The sequence below is a fragment of the Lates calcarifer genome, linkage group LG2 (assembly GCF_001640805.2).
Source record: "Lates calcarifer isolate ASB-BC8 linkage group LG2, TLL_Latcal_v3, whole genome shotgun sequence".
NCBI classification, from domain to species: domain Eukaryota; kingdom Metazoa; phylum Chordata; class Actinopteri; family Centropomidae; genus Lates; species Lates calcarifer.
Window position 1 is genome coordinate 8,384,413 of NC_066834.1, and position 24,088 is coordinate 8,408,500.

Here is a 24,088-nt window from a genome sequence, read left to right on the forward strand (position 1 = left end):
TCCAACTCATCTTGTCTTCATGGATAAGAAATCATCATGACAACACTTGGTGTTTGAATAAATTTAATGATACCAAAAAGAGCAGTGTACCACACACCTTAGGAGTTGTTTCAATAAACAGAAGTAAAAAGCATCAGAATACTTCCATATAGGTGGTCAGAGATTGATTTCAGCTAAATCTACTTAACAGCTCTATATTTACAGCTGAAGCTCTACAATTTGTAATTCTAAATTATATTCTGTACTTGTTTTATGTGATCAGTCATATGCTCAGTGTTACATCTACTAATTCCTTAACAACCATTTTTAAAAAGGAAGCAAGCAATGACACTATAAAGTAAAAAAACAACAAACATTTTCTATTGTTCTGAAGCTCATATATTCTAATCTTTGGGCAGCCGTAAAAAACAGTGAGAAGATTAAATACATTTATCACAAAATATCTATATTGGGCTATTTATCATGTCCATTTCTTTAAGAGGTAATAATTCTAGAACTTAAGAAGAGAAAAAGCAAAGAAATCAAGCAAATTACATCTGAAATATTTTGCAATGCTTAATCAATGTCTTGTTGGCTATGATTAAATTATAATTGCACCCTAATCATTTATAGTAAGACCAGATTTGATAGAAAAATGCTCCAACCCTCAAAACAATGCATAGTTTGACGAGGCAGCGGTCCCTTCACTGTTCCAACAGTAATGCAATATCTTGCATGTTTTCAAGAAAAAAAAACAAAAACATAAAATAAGGTCCTTCATATGTACAGCGTACAGCAACTTATGGCTTTCTGCGTCTAGAGGAAAGAAGACAAAAAAGTCCAATTTTAAATCCAAGGTAATAGCTCCAATCATTATATACTGTATATAACATGGTAAACAGTGCACATACACACAAATACATGCTTTTATTTGCTTACTTTTGATAGCCACTCGTGCTTGGTACTGGAGCCTGACAGGAGAAAAAAGTTGATAAATAAATTAGGGTAACTGCACATACACCAATTAAATTATTCAATTTATATCAAATTTTAATATAGCTAAAGATTGATTATTGATATTTAAAGACATGTAGAAGATTATAAATGAGGTGTTAATTGTACACCAACATGACCAGAAAGAATAGGCACAGTGTAACATTTTAAATTTTTTGTTGTATAATTAGGATCTTACTCTGTTTTCGATGTCCTCTATTTGAAGTGGTCCCTCTGCAGACCCCGATCGCCTCTTGCGACTGAAAATAAAATGATCTTTGTCAGTTCTCTGGATAAAACATATCTGCCCAATGTGAACATTTTACAAACTTACTCTGCATGGGTGGAATTAGCATTTGTTGATATTTAACAAAAACAAAAAATAGCTAGATGAATTATTAACTCTAAAAACTCATTCAGTTGTTACGTTTTGCCTGTTTAGTATCATATCATCAGTTTTTGATGTCAATGAGAGGGAGAGAGGACAAACATTCTTTCCGTCAGTGTATTTTTTTAAGAGTGAACATGGTTTAGGGACCATCTTTTACAAATTAATAAATAGGATGCTTGTCCCTTTAACAGTGTCTCCATCCACTTGTTTTTATGCCCATTCAAAAAACATGCTAGACAGCCCTGCTAAAAGCCACTCCACTGGCTGAGTTGTCATAGTTACCTTTTAACAGTTTTTTGACTTGTCTTAATTTTGAACTCTTCCCCAAACTTTTTCCTGCAAAACTCCTTCTCTGTATTAATGTCTAAATTCTGAGAGCTGATGTATGAGGCATCCAAATATATTACTTTCACATTCACAGATAAATCATACATGTTAGCTTTAACTTTACATGTTAAGATATCCGTATACTGACAAGATGCTGTCAAATACAGTATTAAAACATACGGCAAGCATTAGATTTAACAACTTATTGTATGACAGATAATGTGATATTGCTCTGTACATATACATAAAGCTATCACACCTTGTAGTGCTTGAGAAAATACTGTACCTTGGTGCTGTTGGGCACTCTTGTTTTAGTGTTTCAATGTCAGTAAACTGCACAGCTTGTCCTCCACCTCTGGTCTTAAAAACATTACCCTGTGGAAGTTTAAAATAACACACCTCACGTAAATGCCCAAAGGAAAAAACAGGAAGAAACTGTGAAAAAGGTAGCTGTGTCCCATTATTATTAAACACAGAATCCTAGTGTGAGATCAAATATGTGATTAAAGTCAAAGTCATAGAAATCAAATAAAGTCAAGAAATAAAATAATCAGAAGTCTCAAATTGAGCAATTATGTAATTTTACCTTGATCAGTTTGGTCTCGATCTCCCCATCAGAGGCAAGCTCTTGGTGTCTAAGCACATACTTGTGGCATTTAGACAGAGCTTTCTCGTTAGGGGTCGACACTTTGATTGCATTGGGTATGATTGGCTGCATGACAGTGTCTAGGTCCAAATTAGAAGCTGGTTTGTGGTCTACCCATTTTTCCCCACCCGCAGAGTGTGAGCGCCTGTGCATTGGATGAACTGGAGGGGCCGTCTGGTGATCCCAGTGTGAGAAAGACAAACCACAAAGTTATTCACATGTGACACCAGCAGTGACCATTTAAAGTTTGTTGGGGTTAGCAGTGAAGGTTGCTAATTAGAGGGTGTTAGCTTGTAATGAAAATAAATATACTACTGGAAGATGAAGGGACAAGGCATGTCCCATTGGATAGAATTTGTTTATAAATACACTATACAAAAATTTCCCAAGGTACTGTAACCCTCCCACAAGTAGACTCAAACCAAACAAATAGTACCATCTTCCAGCAATATATTTTTCCACACTGCACTGAAAGTAGCCCAGTGGAGTCAATAAGAATTAGCATGCAAAGCAGCACAAAAGAAGTGTGGACATGGGTCTAGGAATTCAAAACTACATGCAAACACTAACACATGTATGCAGAGGCACAGATGACTGAGGCAGCATTTACATCCCTGTTTTTTTTTTTTTTAAAGAAATGACTGAATGAATGCACTGAATGTTTTTAACTACAGTGAACAAATGAATCCTGAAGGAAAGTATAAAATATATTATTGTAATTGTATAGTGTCTGTGGAGTGATTTATGGTGTAGCAGAACACGGTAAACCCCCAAGAAGTCACCATTAAATCATTACTGTTCTGTTTCTGTTCTGGTGTCACTAAACCAACTACATTAATAATTAGCTCAGCAATTATTTGAACATTCTTACTATTGTATGGAACAATAGCATATTTTAGCTTGGTGAGTTGCCATTTTAAACTGCAGTCCATTAAATCAGGTAAAGGTGGCAGTTCATGTGTACACCAACCTATGTGTACAACAAAAACAGTCAAAATGTCTTCAGTTCCTGCTGTTTAAAAACCAGAAATATGCACAGCAACTCCTCAGCAGAAAAACATGAAAATGAAAAAACTCCACGGCCAGATTCTTTGATTACAGCAATTGTTAAAAGTGGTCACTCAAGATGTTTTGCAAGCGGAGTACATCCAAAATCATCAGTGCTGAGTGCTGCGCCAAACCACTCCATACGCCGACTAACCAAGCCATAATATGGCGTTGTACATTACAAGTCCAGTAGTTTTTGGTTTTGTTGGGTGTCTTTTTCTTTCCTTTTTTGACCTACTTTTTATGAATGCCTGGATGAATAAATATGCATCTTTCTGCATCAGTCTCTTAAAGTGGGCAATACTGCACTGGCGCTATGCACTACAGATATGTGTGTGAAAAAGCAACTATAGAGCAGTTGGCAACAGAAAGAACTACAAACACAATGTAATTACTCATAGGTCTCAAGATGCAAGTATCAATCTACAAGCCTGACAGATCCGTCTGTCTTATACTCTGGATAGGAAAGACACTGGACTACAGAGATGCAGTGCTTCTACTTGATGCATTTCTAAACAAGCAGACATCTACTGGTGACATTACAGCTGAAGTTCTACACCAAGGCAAAGCGTAAATTACATGCTCGCAGAGAAAACTGAACATTTACATAATATATTCTTAACGACATCTAAGTTCTAACATACACTAACCCTTGTGCCTGCCTCTAGGTCTAGCCCATAGACAAGATTCGTAGCAGGGGCCTCAGTGCCTGGGGCCCAGCGCTGGCCTCTCCTGCGGCCCACGCTGCTGGTGCTGTGGCATGGGGCGGGAGTCCGGCTCCTGTACTGGGGAGTCCCAGGGTGCCTAGACTGGCTGTCTGAGTTTACAGGTAACCTCTGCTCCCACTCGGAGATGCAGGAGGCCACTGAAGGGTAAGCTGAAGAGGAGGTAAAGGGGGTGGTGGAGGAGGAGGCGGGGTAAGCGTCCTGTACTGCCCTAACGTTGGCTTGATTTTGGTGAGAGGGAGTTTGGCTCAAGTCCTGAAAGTGATGAGGAAATGGGGCCAAGCATTGTGGAAGTTAGCAGTGCCTCCAGACTGACACAAATACACAAGGTAACGAGTAGCATAGAGGCTGTATACAGTAAGCAAAGAAATCTTTGAATTCAGGGTTAAGATTATCACAATAATTAGTCTCATGCATAATTTACAGCTTGATGAGAAAGTGACTCCATGTACACTGTTGGAACAGGCAGAATTACAGCACAAATAACTCACAGGATGCGGTGATGGTGAGGCAGATCTCTTCGGGGCAATGTTGCGGTCTCTCTCCCTTGAAGGCCTCTCGGGCTTCTCTGGACGCTCAGAGGGACAGCTGCCACCACCGCTGCTCTCCGTCACTATGGCCTTGAGCTGCTTCAACTTTTCGTCCTTCACCCACAACTTGTTCTGCATCTCCAGCTGCTTGGCATTCACTCGCCTCTCCTAAAAACAAAACACCAGCAGGAAACAAATGAAGGAACAGTCTCATTATTAAATCCGAAGCACCACAGCTTTTTTATCTATTTTTTTATTTTTTTAAAAAAAAGGGAACATACTACTTGTATTTTGGGAAAGGCCCTATCCTCTTCAAGTAATCTTACAGTAGTTAAGAAAGATTAATAGTTGCGTTGGTGGGGTTTTCTATTGTTTGACAAACGGCATAATTATAACCCACTGTTTTGTGTAGTACCCTGTACTTAGTAGAAGTAGATTGGGATTTTATAACATTATGCATTAGTCATGTCTTTTGCTCTAAGCTCATAAATTACTTTTTATGAAGTTGCTCACAGCAGTGGGCATCTGCTGTGGTTTTGCTCTATGTGTATTCTGTATTCTTCTGAATTCTGTTTTTCCATGCATAGGGAAGAGTAAGGAAAGTATTTATCTCTATAACAGCATAGTTCAAACATACACATACAGCTCCACTGATGTAAATTATTGACAAGTATGTGCATGCCCTTGATATACAAAGCAAATGTTACCAAATAGTAGAAGTACCATCAATAATGCCACTTACACACTCCTTCTCCCACTTTAGTCTGGCATCTGTCACCACACCCTGCATGCGCTGCTCCATGCGCCTCCTCTCTGAGAGTTCTCTCTGTAGCCTCTGCTCCCGGGTCTCCAGCTCCTGCTGAAGTGAGCGTTTGTCCTGCTCATACATGTCTGTTGTCTTTTGCAGGATATCGACCTGAAGAGTTGGACCAGTAGTGTGAGGGAAAAACAACACACATATCCAAATGCAGAAAAGAGTAATAGTTTTCCAAGCGAAGGAGACAACACCTTGTATTCCAACGTTTTGGATTTTTTCTCTAATCGTTCTATCTCCGTCCTCTGGTTCATGATAACTTTGTCTTTCTCGCTCAGTTTGCTTTGCTGATCATGCAGGAAGGTCTCCTTTGCATTGAGCTGAGTGTCAAACTGCTGAAGCATGGACTTCAGTGTACTGGCTGTAGGGGAAACACATTAATGTAAACTGTCAACCATGCGGCTTAAAATGTTTCAAACTCTACCTCAGTAGTTACAATGCCACCCTTTCATACAGACAACGAAAAATGCAGTGACCTAAAAAAAAACAAAACAAAAAAAAAAAAAAAACAGAAAAACTAATGATGCATCATTGCTGTACTGAATAAATTCATTCATTTCTGCCTAAAATCTCTGCGTTATAGAAAATGGACCTGTACCAGTTTTGTTGAACTGCTCTGTTATCATCTGACGGATACGATGCCTCCTTTCCAGGACTTCAATCAGGCGGGGCAGTGTCTGATCATCAGCTGGGTCCACCAGCTCACAAGGAGGCAGGGCGGGAAGGCTTTCTATGAGCTGAGCCAGAACAGGGTCATCTACTGTGCAAATAAGAATAGATTGTGGAAAAGCTTTAGTGACAAACAGTGAATAGAACAACTGCATTTTTGAAATGCAAACCTGACATGTAGGAATAAAGCATGACATGAGTCCATTGAGCTTGCAGTACAGACTTGTGGGCAATGTACCGGCATTACTGGGACCCCCTCGCTCCCCCAGGCGATGTGACAGCTCATCTCTGAAGGCCTGGTTTCTGTGTCTGCGTCCTGCAGCAAGGCCACAGATTGGCCGGTCAACGGGTCGCGCCACCTCCACCTCCTGGGTCATTTCTGCAAAGCGCATCACCAGCTGCAGCACAGATGATAAAATACTGTTAGAAATACACTCCTGATAGCCTTGAAGCACCTAGCAAATTAAATGTTGATGTTTTGACACCTAACTGAGGAAATCAGCATGTTTGGGGCGACACCAATGGGCAAAAAAAATCAGGGAATGCACAGTTCACAATTTTGTCAAATTTTCATTGTGGTTTGATGACAAACCAAACTGCAGTTGCAATTATACCTTATAAGGTGATGTTCTTCTGGGAAAGCAAATAGGATAAAAGAGACAAGATTTTAAAACATTCTGCAAAACAAATACAGTGTCTTACCATAGTCTCTTCATAATCATCAGCCTTTGGGTTGACACACACAATCATCCTGACTTTTCCTTCTCCATCAAAGTAGTTTTTAAACAGATGTGTAACTTTAGAGTCCCTGTATGGTACCATCTGGAAGAAAATAAAGGCTTTTTGAAACTGCAGCTACTGTAAATTACCAACAATAAGAGTAAAGATGAACATTTCTCTACATAGAAATAAAACAGAGGAATCGTTTTAAAAAATGATCGTGATGAAAACGTGATAAAATACCAACCTTATTAGTTCCACACATCTGGTTTTCACGCAGGACTTCCATACACGTGCGCAGTGTCATCAAGGACTGGTTAATATTACCTGTAAATGAGTCATCAGAGACATTTGGTGTCTGAACAAAACACCCATGACTGACTTTAGAGACAATAAGCCCACAATAAGGAATAAACTGACCTGCTTCACGAAGCCGACTTCCCTCCGCTCTGGTTCTGCTGGTGCGCTCGCTGCCTGCCAGGTCAACCAGACACAGCTGGCTCACATTCACTTGGTTTTTGTCCTGCATTCCAACAACACAGCATCATCAATAGTACTTCCCCTAAGATGATTGTTATGTGAGTGTGGGTCGATGGGTCGGGGTGGGGGACGGGGTTGTTTGTTGTTGCTGGAGTAATCACTTGCAGGTTACAGGACCATCATCATCTGATATTCTGGTCTGATTTTAAGAAGTTTGGAGTTGATGTCTGTCCATCTATGATTTTTTATAGGAGCTTTTGTTGCACTTGATGTAAAGATTTGACTTGTAACGACTGTGCTCCGTGTGTGTGCATGGGGGAGCTACACAGGTACAGGCGCACATGACGCAGGAGGAGAGAAATGTGACCACTAACGAGATGCAATACATTCTCACATTGAGCTGAAATGAAACGAGTGCACGTAAATTAGTGAAATAACATAATTAAATATTTAGCTTTATTATTATTTTTTTTTTTAATTTTCTTTAGTGTCTTGGCAGGGTGGGGGATCCCGCTGATGGAGCGGGCTGCCCTGCCAAGACAATGGTTGGGGAAACACTCATCAAAGATTGGCTGAATCTTTTGTGAAAAACAAACAAATTTTTCATTCAAAAAATAACACGTCACCTGTAGAATGTGGTCCCCGTCAGCATCAAGTGGTGCTTGGGCCAGCTTTACTGTGAACACACTGTGGGATCGACTGGATTCACGGTTGAGTTGAGTGTTGGCAATCCTCCTTTTCTTTTGTCCTGGAGAGAAAGCACATCATTAATACAACGTGTAACATTAACAATAGCTGTAACAGTGGAGGTTAAATACAAAACAAGCAACTTAATGCTTTGTACAATTATTCCTGCTGATCTCATTAAACAGAATATGAATGTTGATGATGGCCAGAGGAGGCTGTAGCTCAAAAATGACCTGCTACACATCAGCAGTGTGAGCTCTGCACAAACACTGTGACAAAGAAAAGTCTTGGCTGCCTCCTTGTATGTAATATACAAGTTTAACAGTTGGTTAGTTTAATAACTATTTGTCAAAATATATTGATGGTTTCCATCATGAAAAGATAAACGAGTTAAGAATAAAAACATAGTTTAAAATGTGTTGAAAAGCTTGCTGTGCAAAGTGTCAAATTGGTCCGTGTGTCAGAAACACAAATAACACAAAATACATAAATTATAAACTCACCTTTCCAAAAGACTTCAAAAGCCTCTTCTGTAGATTTTACCTCGACTTCCGTGCAGCCAGCCACATACATGTTATGATTCTGATCTTCACGCAGAATCTTGGATTGAGGTGGTCTGAAATGGGACCACCAAATGGGAAAAAAAAAAAATCAACACAGACCAACAATGTAACACAATGATTTGTAGCTTTAGTAAGACAAGCAGCAATGATAAAATGACCAATACTTGATGTTAGTGTCAAAAATAAAACACAGTCTGGAAACACATACAAACATTCAGGGGTACAGACACATGCACAAGTGGTTTACATACAAGCTTGAGCCATTCAGGGATGTTTTGTGTCTCCACATTAACAGTAACAGCAGGGAGCCAATCCTTGAGGACAACAGCCACCAAAACAACACAAAGCGAGTAAACTACACCTATGCTATTTGCAGGGCTTTAGATTAATGGGATGGAAATACACTGATGACCTACACAACAGCTACAATCAAGTTACAACTACAAATAAACAAAGTACTGTGTGATGTTTTTTTACTGGCCACATACACGAACTCATTATTCCGTACAGGCGTGCCTCCAGCGAGCCACCTGATAAAAACAGGATTTTTAAAGAGTGCATCTTGTCAACATAGAACTACAAAGCAAACAAATTCTATGCCTCAGTAAACTTATGCAGTACATACAGTGGTTGTAATGTAGACACACATGGTTGCAAAACTACTAGAAAAACATTTGTAGTGCAAATTGGTAGGGAATAACTGTGCGGTTGTGGTTGGGTAGCTGTACAACTCAAGATTTGTGCACAAGATTTGTACAGACAAGCCTTTGTCATAAAAAACACACACCAACTCAAATTCCTGTCTTACTTTGGTCTGATTGGATCAAATGGAGCATCTTCAAGGAGATCATAGATATAGTTGTTGTAGATCTCGATGTAGGATACAAAAATGCCATAACAACAGTCTTCATCCACATTCTCAGATTTACATGCCTCCTCTGAGGTGATCATATCTGCAAACTCTGGGTCAGCCTTTTGCCTAAAAGCAATAACATCAAAATAATATCATAAATAGCAGTCAGCATGTACTTAAAATTCATTTTATCAGTACTTGTGATCACCCTGAATAATGCAGAAAGTGAAAAGTATAATAAAATTACTCATAGCTACCTGGAAGATGGTGTTTTGGGCACTGCCTGCTGACTGTCTCGCTTCTGTCTCTCCAGGAGAGCATCTACTTGATTCTGGATTTCCATCCCATTTTTGTCATCTGGTTTAAACACCTAATGAAATTTTTTTTTAAATTAAGTAAATGTCCACCCCCACCCCCTATTTTTGGAGACAAAACATTAATGAATGAAAGACATACAAATCTTTTGGCCTGAAAGGGGCCGATGCTGTTGAAGAGCATGTCTAGACACCGGGGAAGAAGTCCACCTTCCCCAGGTGAGCCAGTCATGGTAAAGGTCTTACCACTTCCAGTAACACCATATGTAAACAGCAAACCTATGAACAAGGAATATAACAATTACATAACTGATCAACTAATGCTATCAGCACTAAGGATACATAGCCAATGGAATTCTGCGCTGTGAATGTCATACATTTCATGCCTCAAAAAAGCTTGCAATTACTCTTGGCATAAACTTACCATTTTTACAGTGAATGAGGTCCTCTACCAGTGGCTTGGCAACATCCTCAAACAGCTCCATTTGAGTGGTTTTAATACCAAATACTTTTTTAAAGGAGTATTGTGTCTAAAGAATAAACAGAGAAAAAAATCACTACACATTACTATCTGACTGACGAACAGACAGCTTTACATACTCAGATGACTTTCCCAGGCAAAGAGGGCAGCACGTACCTCTTTGTATTCCCCATTGCGGTTGGCTTTAAGACCGTCAGGAGCATGGAGCTGAATAGTGGAGCTGCTAATCATCTCAATACAACATTCTTCATCTTCTGCTCCAAGTGGTCGTATACGGCAGTATACCTACGTACAGAACAATAAATATATTTTGAAAGGCGTTCTAAGCCATTTCTGTGTAGCTCAGTTTTTATATCTGGATTTGAAGTCTGTCTTTAATTTGATCAGCAGAGAAAGACATCATAGCAGGGCGAACTACATGCAAACAATGCCAAGGCAGTATCGTGAAAGATCTATAAGCAAACAACATAATTCTGTGTTAGTGGACCAACTTCAAAAAGTGTCACCTTCCGACTTCATAAATTAAAGTCTTGAAATGCTGTATTCATAAGAATCGATAGATAAGCTCAACATATATATATATATTTTTTTAGAAAACTTGAAAACTTCCCTTTCACTACTGTTAAGGGTTTAAATAGGGAAACAAGCCTATGACTACAACTGTGGTGTGACGAGGTTTAATTTGAGGATTAATGAAGTGACCAGTGTTCACTTACTCCAACAGGATCTTTTTCTATGTTGGATGCCTTCTTTGGACCAGGCCTCCGGGGAGTCTTGCCTTTGCTGTAAGTGAAGTACAGAATCAACATAAAAAATACACACTACATCAAATCTATTCTTTGGCAAGTTAAGATTCCAGACAATTCACCTAAGTTACTTACATGGTTATACTAAATAGCGAAAAAATATGGGGATACCTGAACAATACCTGGCTCACATCCTGAGGTAAAAAGACGACAGAGATAACGAGACGAAACGACTACAGAGACACATCAAACAGCGACAACTTCAATTTCAGCTTGGATTTACTCCTCTGTAGGAGGGGTGTGGGGTTTTCACTGTCTCAAAATCTGTCCTTGGCGTAACTGCCATAATATGTTTGTGGAAAAGTAACTCGTACACCCACAATGGCCGGTTGGCAGTCAACTAGCGGTAGTTAGCTAGGCGGTGAGCGAAGTTAACGATACGGCGCTAATCCTCCTCATTATCCTGACTACTCTTTGTCTACAGAGCAACCGCTAACACATTACTTAGATAATTTTTAACACACGGCGTAGACTGTTACGTGTCTATCGAGCTAAATGTAACAGATGGTAGTACTCACCCTGGTCTCTGCATTATTGTTGGTAAACTCTTTCGCAGAGCGCCTCTTCTAAATTTCAAAAATTCCCTCTGTGAAACGACGGTTCGGCCGATGATATTTTAGCCAATCACAGCGCGCACAGGGCGTTCTATAGCGGAAGTCCCGCCTCTTCCTCTTCCTCTTCGTCTTCTTCTTCTTCTTCTTCTTCTTCTTCTTCTCTTCCCCCCGCCACCCCCCCCCCAACCCTTCTTCTTCTTCTTTTTAAAATGGTGGGTGGCAACTAGTGTTAAGGTGCATTACCGCCGCCTTTTATGCTGGAGTGTAGCTCAATGATAATTACTACTAAAAAGAATTAAATTGTATCTATTTATCCAGTTTCTGTCGAGTAAACCACTAAACTGTTACAACTCTCCACTCCAAGACGGAGTATGTGTTTAATACCGAATTCTTACATATATTTAGTACTCTTTACATATTAGATGTAATGTTTTATTTAGTCTTGTGTGATTATGTTTTCATCTTTGGTGTTTCTTCCTTCTTATGGCATACCCATGTCTATCTGAACTGCATTAAGATATCGCTCTGTTTTTTTCTTATCCCAGTTAGAGTCTGTCTTTGTTATCTTTTCTCTGCTTTGTTGAATGAAATTGCCATGCTATCTTCCTCCTTTGCTAGTGTATCTCCCATCTTATTCCCTTTAATTCCCCTATGAGCTGGTACTCGCATGTTTAATTTATTGGGAGTGGCTGAAGTGATTGTGGGTCTAATGCTGAACTAACACTGAGCCTAAGCACAAAATGAACAACTGACCATGTCTATCTTTACCTCACCTCACCTCAACCATCTGACCCTGTTTGTCCTGGATCTTTTTTTTCACAAGTATGTATTACTGTATTTGTGTTTTTCATTGTTTTCAATGAGAATGGATTTAAACTTAAAAAACTCTTTAAATTTGTATCAGACTGACAGTTGCAGGAAAATAATAGTGCCATGACACCTGGTGGATACTTTACACAGGACACCCCTCTTTAGAATCAAAATGACACACCATCAGTTTTGTTTACAGTTTAATTGAAAAAAAATCATAATAAATAACATGTATTTAAATACTTTTTCAGTTTTGCAACGGAACGACGCAACAGTGTCTATGGGACAGAAACAGCAATCATTTGAAGGAAATAAACTTCTCTGAAAACATTCATTCTGTTTAAAATATCCTCTATCTTATCAGTAACAAAACTTTTCATTCATTAAGTTGCTAATTTCCAGGCAGTTCAAAGCAAAAATATTGTCTTCTCTTATCATAACTGCCTCTTTGGTCTTGATATTTTCTACTTAGTACAATTCAATAGGCTGTGGACAAGCACAAGCACAATAAACATGAAAAGATACAGTATGTAGATGCACCACTACAGGTTGGATTTTACATAGTATTCTAGCATATAAACCACCGCCTCATAATGTATCAAACCCACTACATTTGTAGCTTTTTACTGGAAGAAGTTTCCTCAGAAACATTTACATTCATTACATATCATGGTAACAAATGTTTTTTTGTTAAATTTCCATTGCATGTTTGTGCAAATAATGCCCTTATTTTCAGTTTACCCACACATGTAACAGCAGTCATCACAGTGATGTCTGAAGGCCAAATACCACCATGGGTTTAGTGCAGACTGCTCTTTATCATTCTTTTAAACATGACGTCAGCTCCTCTCAGCTCAGGAGTGCTCTTTACAATGTTTGTATATCACCCACTTGTCTGTGGGTCTCGTGACCAGCTGGGATCACCTCAGCTGTGACTCATGAAGCTGGAGGTTTAGCAGCAAGGGACCTTGGATGAGGTTTTCTTTGAACCTTTACCACATTTCTTTTCTTGACAGACTGGTGCAGAGAGGAGAGGTAGACTGTAGAGGATGATGATAATCAAATTCACCACCACACAAAGCAGCGCTGCACCCACTGAGTTAGAAAATGTGATGGGGATGGAGTGTTCAAGGAGCCAGGAGCGTCGTGTCACCATGTCCTGTTCAATTGCCTTCATCTGGAAGTGGGTGCCCAGGATGCCACATACATGGAAGAGTTGATGGCTGTGACCTGCAGAGGGAGCAGTCGAGTCATGTTTTTAGCCCAGGCATGTCACAATGGCCGGAAAAGAAGTAAGTTCAAACCTTTACCACTGAGCAAATAATTCACACGGCCAACTCATTTCAAAAGAATGAAAGAAATCAAGATGTGGTTAAGCATTAGCATTATTCTACAATGTTTGACAGTGAACAGTGTGAATCCAGTGCATCACAAAATTGTGTCTTGTAAATATTTCAGTAAGATCTGGAATGTGAAATTTGACCATAAGCTGAAAAGACTACTGTATTCATAATCTAACTTTTAAATCAGGAAACTAATTCTTCCAATACTGTAGGTACACATGAATGCATCACTGTGGCAAACTTTTCACTCCACCTACTTTTTAATGGGTATTTTACTGTCTGTCATTTGACACAAGCATGTAAAAAATCTACATGAAATGAAGCTAAATGAAGCTGTAATTAAAATCAACAATCAACACTATTTTAACATAACTGACTTTACAGTTATGTGCAGAACAGTGCAGAATCCACCCAAACATTTAAAGTGCTTTTCCAAAGTTACTGGTACTTAAAAATTCCAAAAACAAGAAAATGGTCCACTGTAATATAAATAAAAACAGTGTAAACAACACAAAATTAAGAATTATCTGAAATCAAGCACAGTATAGAGGTAGATATACTGTACATTTGTAGACATGCTTTAACTAACTTGTTTGGCCACCTGGGGGCAGTGGAAAAAACCTGTAAACCTCATATACCCCACACTATGTTCACTTGCTGGTCACTATGTCACTAAATGTTTGACATTTAGAGCTGGGCATGTAGTGTAGAGTGGGTAGAGAGCTTTTTCACTGCAAACAGTCACTTGTCACTGCTGAATACGGCACTGATGATGAGGGACTCATTCCTATGTTACCAGGGTCTTGTGTTCCCCAGTTCTATATAGCACATAATAAGAACCTGAAAAAGATGTTCCCCAGCTCTGTATGTGCTTAACATGACATGGGCTATTATGGGAAAAGGGCTTTCTGTTCCCCAACACTGCTATATGGTTCTAAATATAATAGGCCTACACTATGGCCTATGGATCAAGTGGGTAGAAAAGGGCTAGGATTATTGTGTTTATACAGCTGAATACAATAGGACAGTTAATTTGTGCAACAGAATGTTGAACTAGGGAACATAAGACCCTGGGAACTTAAGACACTGGGACCTTAGGACCCTGGGAACATAGGACCATGAGAACTTAGGACCCTGGGAACATAGATATGTGCCTGTCAGTGACAGTGAACCAAAACAAAAACCAAAACAATGAGCCAAAAGATGCTGAAACATGCCGCAGAGCTGTGGGGAAGGGACAATTCTCTATGGGTTCACTGGGCAGACAAAGCAAATCTTAACATACTAGCACAACAATAACTACTCCTCAGATCAGACTTACCTATGTAGTCAAAGCTGCCAGGTGCCAGGCGCTCAGGTAAATGTGTGGCAAACAGGAAACCTGTGAGGAAAGCCAAGGCGATGTGGTTGTAGTGGAGGATGTTGGTGTCATTGTCTGTACAGCCCTCTCCTGCACACAGGAACACCTGTGAACGCAGCACACACACAGCAGATTTAACAGATAACAGTGATATCACCACTGTTCATGAAACAGGAAACCAGTTTTATCACCTTCAGATTTATTAATGAGGCTTAAACTCCTTTATTAGGTATCTGCCAGTGGAGCTGTGAGGTGACTGTAAGAGTCACAAAGGTGATTGAATGTGTAAAATTTTATGAAGCTTACTTATGATGTTTACTCTTATCTTAGTTTAAATATTGAGCAGTTCAAACATACATCCAGAGGAGGAACAGACAGGTATTCAAGTATTCAGCTATTACTATGATTGGCCAATGTTTTTCAAATCTTTTAACAGAAATTCTTTTATTCATCTTGCTGTACTCTCAGTGCTGCACTGTACATCAGGTCGCCACCTTGAATAAAATGATTAATCTCTTTTATAGTATAATAAAATGGCTCAAAATGTGTTTTATTTTGTAACTCTCAACCTTTAGGCACTGGTAATTTTATCCATGTTTAATATTTGATATACTTCATTCCCAATCAAAGGGCTTTTTAAAGGGCTTTTTTTAAAAATCGCATATCCAATACAAGAATTAGAGTGACCTCGTTTTTACTGTGTAGCATGTATATTCAGAAATTTAATATTTCAGGTAGCTACTACTGTAGATAGTATTTTTAGAACTATTCCAGGTGATGAGTCCTTTCTGAAGCAACTGTTTTGTGGTTTTTGTATGTTTACATGTACAAACTGCTCAACACATTCACCTCTTATAGAGACAAAACAATTAAAAGAAGCTTGTAAACTACAACACACACTCTCCTCTGTCCTTCTAAATATGAAAACGTGCAAAGCCATGGCCATACCCTGTAGAACAGAGGAATGTTGTCGAACAGGTAGGGGTAGGCAAAGGCAACAACACGAAGGCATTTGCTGAACTTTGGACTCTGGCACTCAGGGAATCTGAAATAAAAGACATTTTTCTTTTTAATGACAAAAAAATGCTTATTTATGGTCTACTCCTCATGGTTACATTGTGTTACAGCTGTGGAGGAGGGTATGTGGAAATGTCTTGCACAGCATCACCATAAGAATTTGTTATTCATTCAATACCATAATATTGAAATACTTAAGGACTTAAAATACAGCAATACACATAGGTATAGTTTATGTGTTATGTCATTCTTGACCAGCAATGTTATATATCCCTGCTGAGTAGCAAGACATTTCCAGAACCAGAACAGAATACCAGAGCAATTTAACCACTTTTGATTTTCTGAGAATTAAAGTCAATGAGTCAAGTTGTTACAGAACATGTTTTGGCTCCTCTAACCTGCCCAGCTGAAACTACGCTTGGAGATAATCATTGTTTGGGGTTGGTCCCTATGGTCACAGTTAGGTAACACCCATTGTATTAAACAGTGAGTTGCTCAATTCCCTTCTTGAAATTCCAGTCAATAACGTCTGTGGGACAAAGTCAGTCTGAAGACATGGCAGTACTTTGAAAAGAAAATCACACATCTTAAAGGAGGAAATTGCATTCATGTGTTAACCATCAGCTGAGGCACAACAAATATAATTTTAGACAGAACGGTGGAGAGATAAGCAGAGCAGATTTTTAGGGCAAATGCATTGTCTTTACCTCTTTACGATGTCATGATTATATTGCAGAAATGGTAAGCCAAGCCTTAGCAGTGGGGAGAGATGAGTGAAAGAAGAACAAGCCAACATTAATCCAGTACATTAAGACGATGACAGTGCTAACAATGTGATACTGTTGTAAATGCAAGAGGTGGAACAGGTCCTACAAGGTCATTAACAGCAGTTACCACGGTTTTGAGGGTATTTCCAGACATTTAAAGGTGCTATATGTAAGTTTTGGAGGAGAATTAAAAATATTCCATCCACTGCACAGGTTAGGATTTTTTATAGTATTGTAAACCTTAAGGACTACATTGTTTATGTCCCGCAACATTTACATACACAGGGACGGAGACAGGTGAAACTCTATTTCATAATCCAAACAAAAATGTTGGCCAGAATAGACATACAATATGTCCTTGCACAATTTGTGCGACATGAATCAAAATGAAAACTGTTACTTTCAATCACTTCAACTGACTTTGGAAATAATGTCGCAACTTGTGGTAGGTGTTTAAAAAAACCTTCTGGGTTTTTCAAAGATCACCAGGAAATTGTTTTGTTTTTTGTTTTGTTTTTTGAAATTTCAGAGAATAAATGTTTTGCACTGTGACTTGAAAGTGCGAAGAGCTAATGTTAGCATGCTATCATGTACACAACATCAGAGCAGATGTTTAGCATTCTAATGTTTAGCATGCTAGCATGTTTACATAACATGTTGCTCCTCTGCTTTTCCATTAGAAAACCATAACACAGAGATAGGAATGGTGCTTTGTGGTCGCTGTGTCAAATGAATCTTCTCACCGTACCTGGAGTAGCAGGCCATGTTGGTGGAGATGATAGCGTTACACACAGCGATGGGGATGTAGCACTGGTGGAAGAAGCTATTCACCCACTTGTCCGGGAAAACATAAGCTGAATAGATGATTGCTGACCCTGCAACAGCACACATTGACAATGTAAAAATATCAACTTTTAGTACTGTATGTTTTATATCAGGAGAAAGTATCTGCACACTCCAATCTGAAAGATTTATCAATAATTCTAAAATGTTTAAACACAATGCAGTGTACACTCTTTATACTGTTTCAAATAAGGATACACAACCTTTTAAGACACTCCTGCCTTTTTAAAATACTCTGCATTTTATATATCATGCAATTCTTTTACATACTATATACATACATGAAGCAGAACCACATAATGCCATTTGTCACACTGGGTTCTAGTGGACCACCAAACAGTGAACCATGTACTCTTACCCAGGCTGTAGAAACTGAGGGCACCGTAGTCAAAAAAGAAGCAGATGTGGCGTGCCCGCGCAGACATGCTGCTGAAGGTGTGAGCACAGCTTGATGCCAGTGGGTAAATGCAGCATGAGAGCAGGAAAATCACCAGAGGCCACGTGAAGGAGTCCTGCCATACTGGCTGCATCAGCACCACCGTCACTAGTTTCCATAGGAAGTACCTGTCAGGAGAAACAGGTTACATTAAGCGGATTAAACTGGATTGGATGCAGCAGCACTGATTTTTTTAAATGTAGGCTGTTACCACATGAATAATAATGCCTGATTCATTGCTCAATACTGCAATTAATGCCACTCCGTAATAGTATCAGTAGTGGTATAGTGATATCGTTGGAATATTTGCACATATATGAGGTAATAAAGGAGTAACTGAACATTTGGTATATGATGTTTGTACATCATACAACAAATGTGGGCATAAGTACAGTGTAAACAAAATTTTCCTTCCAGACTCCACTTCTTCAACTTGTCAACTTCACATTTCTGTTTGTTTAGGGATAAAACAAACATGCGTTATGGTTCATTTCTAAACTTTAGAGGGGTTGGTAGGCATATTTTTTACCTGTGGGGAGAGCCAGCTACCACTGCTACTGGTCTTTATGCTAAGCTAAAATAACTTCCTCGCTGCTCTACCCCCACATTTCATGTACAGACTCTCAGCAAGAACTATTTCCCAAAATGTTCCCACTTAAAGAAACGAATTAAACATTTAAATGGCTCCTTGCTGTAATGTGACAGTAAACACTGAGCCAGTAAACTGGTCAGAGAGAGAGAGAGGCTCAGTAATGAGCAAAGCTACAAAACAGCAGAGATATATAAACCCTCCTGTCTAATGTCCAATTACCCTCTGTAGCTGGCTTCAACAGAAAGCCCACATTATGACAACCAAGACAGACATTTAATTAGCTATGTTCAGGCACTGAAAAATAAAATACATACGGGGCTTGTTATCCTAGTCAGACTACCTGTCAATGTAGGAAAAACCAAGATGTTCATAATTAAGTATCATGTACATTTTCGCTCACTTAAATCGGCAGTTACACAACAGCAAACAGTTCTACACAAAAAAGCTTAATCTTATCAGGAGGCTGTAGTTTGCCTTGTGCGTCGCAGCCACTGTTTCCACGTGTCAGTGCACCTCATTAACAAATCAACATTATTTGTGCTTTTCCCCGTCACTGAGCACTTAACTAATTGTGGCAACTCATATGAAAGCCTTCAGCACAGATCTGCTCATTAGCGGCTGGCCCGTAGGTCTACACCGTGCCCCATGACACAAACACCCATGTGCCCTTAGTATATCCCCAACACACCCACAGGCGCACAAAAACACACACACTTTCTCTGCGGAGTATGCAGTCAAAGCAACTGGCATCTCAGCAGGGAGGAAGTGCAGCGTGGCAAGTGGGTGAAGGAGCCTCTTTAGTGACTCTGTAGTGACTATCCTCACATGAACACACAAACACACAAACGCACACATTGACAAAATAATTGCATCAGGACGACATTAGTTACAGAGCCACCACAATTCGTGGATTTTACCTCCATGGTATGTGGTAGAGTAGTGTGCCAAACAAATAGAGAGGAAATACTGAACTCAGGGAGGGAGCTGAGGAGCCACTGTATTACTTTTATGGCACCTCAGTTAAAATGAACATACTGTGTAGAGATGCACAGTAGACAGATATAGAGTCATCCGCATTCTCATCCTCTTTCTGTCTCCCACTTTGCATCTCTCTTCCTTTTTTTCTCCTTCAGGTTTTCAGTCTGTCTCTGTGCACCTGAAGGCATTTCATCTGGACTCCCCTTATTCAGTAAAAATGCAGAAGCTGAGAAAACTCAGAGTAATAAGGACACAAGCTGCCTTTCTGATTTTTTATTTATCTTTGTTTACATTTTAGGGCCAAACAGTTGTGTCAGCGCTGTTTAAGAAGTCAAACTTTTATGTTAGATTTATTAAATTTGAAATGACTAGTTCTGTCAATTTTTTGTTTGGATAACTTCAAAGTTAGGCGAACAAGTGCTACGAGGTTCAATTTTCCCATCCTCCACACTGCCTAATCACTACAGCTTATGCTGAATTTTATGCATCCAACATGAATCAGTTTTTATCCTGATTTTCAATTGGAAACACTGGAGGTTCACTGAAATGTAAAAAAAATGGAAAAAGTTTTTATGCTTGGCTTAGGAGGAAAAGCTGGTATATTGACAAAGTACAATGAAAACAGACTTAACAAATAAATTATGATGTGCATGAATCATGTGACATCTACTGAGGAGGCAAAGAAAAAAAGCAGACAAAAACAGATCTGTGTGGAGCAATGAGGAGACTGTAACATTCCTCAGATGACTACTGGAAAACAAGCAGAGATTCTTAACGGCACCCAACTAGAAAATTAGCACCAGCAGCTGTTTATCTTGACAAACCAACTCCTGATATTTGAATGCTTGACTTATCTTTATCATGGTGACCAGAGAGGACCATGTGACTGTATCTGATTGGCAAGATAGGTTAAGAAAATGTCATTTTGGGGATCCACGTAATGAAATTCATCCATTCATTCATTATCTATACCACTTATCTGTTAAGGGTTTTGGGGGGGCTTGAGCCTATCGCAGCTGACACTGGGCAAGAGGCGTGGTACACCCTGGACCACCCAATATATATGGACAACCATTCACATTCACACCTACAGGAACTTTAGAGTTACCAGTTAACCTAAGCAGCATGTCTTTGGACTGTGGGAGGAAGCCATAGTACCTGGAGAGAACCCATGCAGACTCCATACAGAAAATTTCTGGGCAAACCAGGGCTTGAACCCAGAACCTGTGAGGCGACAGCGCTAACCACTGCACCACCGTGCCGCCCTCGTGATCAAATTATGTAAACAAAATTTAGAGCTGTCTCTGATCTACAAGCTTTACAAGCTGTGCAAGATTCCTTTCACAGAATGCTTCCTGACTGTTATGAAACCAGGAGCGCTCGGCTTAAAACAAAATCCAAAGTCACAGAATAAACCTTGTGTCACTACCTACGCTGCATGGAGTCCCACTGCCACTGTGGTGGATTAGGTAATGATCCTTTTCCTCTCTGACTGAAATAAGACTGTACTGGTTTGCTGAGCTGTTACCTCTTGAGCAAATCAGGCCACTTGCCTCCAAAACTGTTAAACACATACAAATCTACCAAAACATATGACAGGCAGCAAACACATGTTCATGAATCTTAGAATTAACATCTGTCAGCTGTACCAGGTGGGCAAAAAGTGGGTCCAGATGTTGAGCGTCTCATTGGTCAGCTGGAACAGGCTCAGGATGCAGTCGGTGGCTGAGCTGCGGGGGTGTCGGTACCCAGAGATAATGCTGTCCTCATGGAAAACCTGGAAAAAAAATCTCTTGGTTAGTCCTAGTTTGACAACTTTGAGAAGCCTATTTTTCTAGAATTCTGAAGAATGAAGATGTCTCTAAGATCTATTTTATCAGATACGCATGTTTAAAGTAAAAACCTGTAAAAGTATCACAATGGTTCCCAAACTGAAGCTTGGGATCTCCTGCCAAGGGGCCTCAAATCTGAGAGGTCAGGAGACTTCAACTTGATGCTGATCTAGATAAAGTTTTTGCTTTTTTGTGGAAGCTTTCACCTTTTAATGCTGCTACAAATCCTTAAAAATCAATCTGAGAAGGAGAAATCACTCTACGGTTGAACTACTCTCTGCTCATGTCTGCACTAAAGTGTGATGGGCATAAGATATTGATTTGTTTCAAGGGGTCACAAACTGAAAAAAGTTAGGAACCACTGATCTGAAGAGTAGTTCTTTACATGGCAGACTTTGTCCAAAGCAACTTCAGGTTTGGAACAAGAACTAGAAGCCATCAAAAATCAGAAGTGCATCCTTCTCAAACAAACAAAGAAGTGCTTTGGTTTTTCAGTCACTGCACTACACTCAGAAATCAATAGTGTTTATTTCATGTGGTGAAATATGAAAGTTTTTTTTACTTGTCTGACTTCTTTAAAATGACCTGGGGCATTTTTTAAAATTCCCTCTCACTCGCTGTCTTAATTGATTCCAGCTCAGTCTGACAGTGTGAAAGCTGAAATGTCCTAAATGTCCCGTAAAGATACATCGAAGATGAACTTACTTTGGGAACTTGATTGATGGTGAAGACTCGTGGTAATTTGATGAGGCTGAGCATGATTGTGCCAGGTACTGCTGTTGCTGTTGCCGCTGCCACTGTCTGAGGAGGTGAGCTGAACTGAGGCGGCCTGCAGGGTGTGCCTGAGTCTTTATAAGGTTTGTGTTGCCATGCCGTCCTCAAGGTTCCTCCCCTTCACCGCCTCCCTCTTCAATCCCGGCGAGAATATCCAGTATACCTGGGCCACACCTCCTCCTGCTGTCCCTGTGGAGGTGGAGAGGGTACGTGCACACAGGTGTATGCTCACACAGACAAAGGCCTATAGACACACACATACACACATACATACACACAACAGCTGATTGGCCACAAGAAGACAAAGATTTTCCTGTAGAGGAAGACAAGTTTTTCAAGGTTAGACCAAAATCATAGCCACTACTCTTACTCTAATCACAGCAGCTTAACATTAGAATAAAACAAGCTTGTCATTTCCAAAACAAAGGTTTCTTATTGTAGTTGCAGTATCCTCCTGTCACACAGAGATGACAGGCAAGCAAGTAGAGCAGGTTTCAGGGAAGAATTGTGCATCAGTGGCCAAAAAACAAAACAAAACAATAAAACTCCCAGCTGTGATTGACATTAATGATGTGCAACTGAGGCTAACATTTTTAGCCATTTCCCTGCCAGAAACTCAGAGCAAGTGCAGGAGATGCGAAGCTCAGGTCAGCAAGTGCTATCTGAGCTTCAGATAAGGCCCACATCATGAATGAAGGGTGTGAATCGGGTCTGTCAGTGGAGTCAGCAGAGCTCCCTTCATGCCACTTTTCTTGCTCGTCTGCTGGATAAACTGACATGTCACCATCTGCCCTCAGACCGATGGCAGCCGTCACACCCAGCAGAGAGGCGGCCGAGCCCAGGCGGAGCTCCCTGAGCCTCTTATCTTGTTTAAACTCTGAAGCAACGAGAGCAAACATATCTCACTGCCGCCACAGAATTAGGAAATAAAAAGTAGGAGCTGTTATTTGTGGTTTGTTTGATAGTTTTCTGATGTTACACAGAAAAATCAGTGTTTTTTTTTCTTTGGCCACTTTATGAGCTCTGAGATAAATCCACAGTAATCAGTAACCTCCAACAAAACGTCATGCTTAAGTTTAAACACACATAATAAGTTAATGCTTTATCTCAAAGGTTTGATAGAAAACCCAAATTATTCTGGTTTTAAATGCCTAATCCTGAGGATGAGGCTTCTGTTTAAAAGTACATTTAAATTATTCCAGACCAAATATGTGCAAAGCAAACGCATTGTATCATGACATTCCGTTAAACTCTTTGATTTTGCCACAGAAGAGTCTCCAAACCATCAGCCACACTTTTCATTAAATCCACCCATAATCCAACCTTGTTGTGCTATAAACTGCAATCACAACAGCTCAGTGTGGTGAACCAATGCGTGTACTACAGCAGAGCACCATGGGATCTCATTCCACTTTCTCCCAGAGGAGCAGAGCTGCAGTCAGAGCCAGAGCAACACCACAGGTGTAGAACAATAAATAAATAAATAAACCAAGCAACAGGAGATGCATTTCTGACTGGAAGGCAGTTTGGTTTGGCTTGGAGTTATTTAGTGCAGTTAATATGTAAGTCATTAAGACTTTTAGCAGCAACAGTATAAACAAAGTCAAGTGCTGAGTGTTATGCCCCAAGAGAGCCAGGGGAGAGAAAACAAGGTCAAAAGACGCAAACAAAGTTATTTTGTAGGAATACAGTGACCATCTGGAGAGGGAAGGAGTCTCTGCTGAGTGAAGAGGAACAGATAGTGTATGTCTTATTAT

General features: G+C 39.8%; 2 protein-coding genes across 13 annotated transcripts; both read right to left on the reverse strand.

Annotated features, from left to right (window-relative positions):
• Positions 1–46: 46 nt before the first annotated feature.
• Positions 47–11,661, reverse strand: LOC108887865 (kinesin-like protein KIF23). 11 transcript variants are annotated; one of them, XM_018683505.2, is made up of 24 exons: positions 11,544–11,661; positions 10,936–11,002; positions 10,376–10,504; positions 10,163–10,268; positions 9,881–10,017; positions 9,682–9,794; positions 9,380–9,550; positions 9,060–9,101; positions 8,512–8,624; positions 7,948–8,069; positions 7,262–7,364; positions 7,089–7,168; positions 6,824–6,943; positions 6,360–6,519; positions 6,051–6,209; positions 5,647–5,813; positions 5,381–5,554; positions 4,600–4,806; positions 4,034–4,363; positions 2,277–2,510; positions 1,977–2,065; positions 1,172–1,232; positions 919–950; positions 47–795 (listed from the first exon to the last, which is right to left on the reverse strand). In XM_018683505.2, the coding sequence occupies exons 1-24, from the start codon at positions 11,555–11,557 to the stop codon at positions 780–782; spliced, it is 2,946 nt and encodes a 981-aa protein (XP_018539021.1). In that variant the 5' UTR covers positions 11,558–11,661; the 3' UTR covers positions 47–779. The 11 variants fall into 11 exon arrangements, with proteins under 11 accessions (XP_018539021.1, XP_018539020.1, XP_018539019.1 ...); XM_018683504.2 differs by having other exon boundaries at positions 6,051–6,212; XM_018683503.2 differs by having other exon boundaries at positions 6,345–6,519.
• Positions 11,662–12,639: 978 nt separating this feature from the next.
• paqr5b (progestin and adipoQ receptor family member Vb) lies at positions 12,640–22,683 on the reverse strand. 2 transcript variants are annotated; one of them, XM_018683515.2, is made up of 8 exons: positions 22,263–22,682; positions 21,375–21,502; positions 18,078–18,283; positions 17,625–17,751; positions 16,817–16,861; positions 16,041–16,137; positions 15,054–15,198; positions 12,640–13,619 (listed from the first exon to the last, which is right to left on the reverse strand). In XM_018683515.2, exons 1-8 carry the CDS (start codon positions 22,314–22,316, stop codon positions 13,342–13,344), a joined length of 1,080 nt encoding a protein of 359 aa, XP_018539031.1. In that variant the 5' UTR covers positions 22,317–22,682; the 3' UTR covers positions 12,640–13,341. The 2 variants fall into 2 exon arrangements, with proteins under 2 accessions (XP_018539031.1, XP_018539032.1); XM_018683516.2 differs by lacking the exon at positions 16,817–16,861 and having other exon boundaries at positions 22,263–22,683.
• Between the last annotated feature and the right edge of the window lie 1,405 nt (positions 22,684–24,088).